At 35.9% G+C, this 1,878-nt stretch overlaps 1 protein-coding gene across 1 annotated transcript in view; it reads left to right on the forward strand.

Annotated features, from left to right (window-relative positions):
• Window positions 1–1,878, forward strand: part of LOC144234535 (rab proteins geranylgeranyltransferase component A 1-like) — an 82,088-nt gene that overhangs the window by 44,192 nt on the left and 36,018 nt on the right. The window contains exon 4 of the mRNA XM_077767846.1: window positions 129–253. Within this exon, the coding sequence (XP_077623972.1) occupies window positions 129–253 (125 nt within the window). The remainder of the gene's footprint in view (window positions 1–128; window positions 254–1,878) is intronic.

Raw genomic sequence — 1,878 nt, forward strand, 5'->3', positions numbered from 1 at the left:
AGAGTCACTTCAGATTTTTGATGGGATCAAAGGGAAAGCATTAATTTAGAAAGATATACGGCTTTACAGAAAAGTAAAGGTTCACATTGCTCAGTTTAATTATAATTTCTCATCTGTATTTTGTTTAGGAAAACAGTGACATTGTGAATGAAAGTCCAGCATGGCAAGAACAGATTCTTGAAAATGAAGAAGTTATTGCTCTTAGCAGGAAGGACAAAACCATTCAACATGTGGAAGTGTTTTGTTATGCCAGGTATGAAAAGTATTTATTTAGGATAAACTGAGTTAATGGCTTCTTAATTTACATGTATTCAAAAGAAACCAACATATGACTGACATTGGTTGCTAAAAGTCAAATTGATATGATGGTTTCCCTTTTTTAAAATATAACTTTCAGTTTTATGATGATGATTATGATAATAACATCCTACATTAATGACTTGTGTCTTAACAACAGTCCTGTGCTAGAATAGAGCAGATAGTACTAGTTGCAGCTTTTATAGAATCCTCAGTATAGCTAAAAGAGATTCATTTGTTTAAGGTCACATGGCTTGAAAAAGGCCACACATAGACTAGATAGTGGTAGAGCCCAGGTATAAAACCCAGGATAATTTAATTCTACTCCAGTGTTCTTCTAACTCTTCTTAGATAATATTCAGTGTAGGGCACCTGGGTGGCTCAGTCAATTAAACCTCCGACTCTTTGATTTCACCTCAGGTCATGATATCATGATTTGTGAGATTCAGCCCAATGCAGGGCTCTGTGCTGACAGCCTGGAGCCTGCTTGGATTCTTTCTCTCCCTCTCTCTCTGCCCCTCCCCTGCTCATATGCATACATTCTCTCTCTCAAAATAAACTAAAATAAAAGGTAATATTTAGCATAGCAAAATGGAAGATAGACAGCACTCTTCTTAGATAATATTCAATGTAGTAAAATAGAAAACTATAATTTTGAATGAAAAAAATCACAATGACTGGTCATGACATTTGGGGACATATTTTTGAAAATCAGGAGAGAATATTGGGAAGTAATATTTTAAGTGTCTCTTACTAAGTGAGAATACTATTTTTTTCAAGTTTTTATTTTCCAGTTTGTTAATATACACTATTATATTAGTTTCAGGTGTACAATATAGCGATTCAGCAATTCTGTATGTACATCACTGGGTCCTCATCATGACAAGGGCACTCCTTAATCCCTATCACCTATTTAACCCATCCTCCCACCCACCTCTCCTTTGGTAACCAACCATCAATCCGTTCTCTATAGTTAAGATTCTGTTTCTTGGCAGGGGTGCCTGGGTGGCTCAGTCGGTTAAAGCGTCCAACTTCGGCTCAGGTCATGATCTCTTGGTCTGGGAGTTCGAGCCCCACATCAGGGTCTGTGCTGACAGCTCAGAGCCTGGAGCCTGTTTCAGATTCTGTGTCTCCCTCTCTCTCTGCCCCTCCCCCGCTCATGCTCTGTCTGTCTCTCTCAAAATAATAAATAAACATTAAAAAAAAAGACTCTGTTCCTTGGTTTGTCTATTTTTTCCCTTTTCTCATTGTTTCTTAAATTCCACATATGAGTGAAATAATAATGGTATTTTGTCTTTTTCTCACTGACTTATTTTGCTTAGCATTTTACTCATTAGCTACATCCATGTCATTGGAAATGGCAATATTTCATACTTTTTATGTCTGAATAATATTCCTAGTATATATTAGGTGATGGACACAAGCTGTTTCCGTGTATTAACTATGGTAAATAATGCTGCTATAACCATAGGGGTGCATGTATTCATTTGAATTATGGTTTTTATATTCTTTCAGTAAATACCAGTAGTACTATTGCTGGATTATATGGTAGGCCTATTTTATTTATTTATTTATTTTTTT

The sequence above is a fragment of the Crocuta crocuta genome, unplaced genomic scaffold (assembly GCF_008692635.1).
Source record: "Crocuta crocuta isolate KB4526 unplaced genomic scaffold, BGI_CrCroc_1.0 scaffold1676, whole genome shotgun sequence".
Lineage (NCBI taxonomy): Eukaryota > Metazoa > Chordata > Mammalia > Carnivora > Hyaenidae > Crocuta > Crocuta crocuta.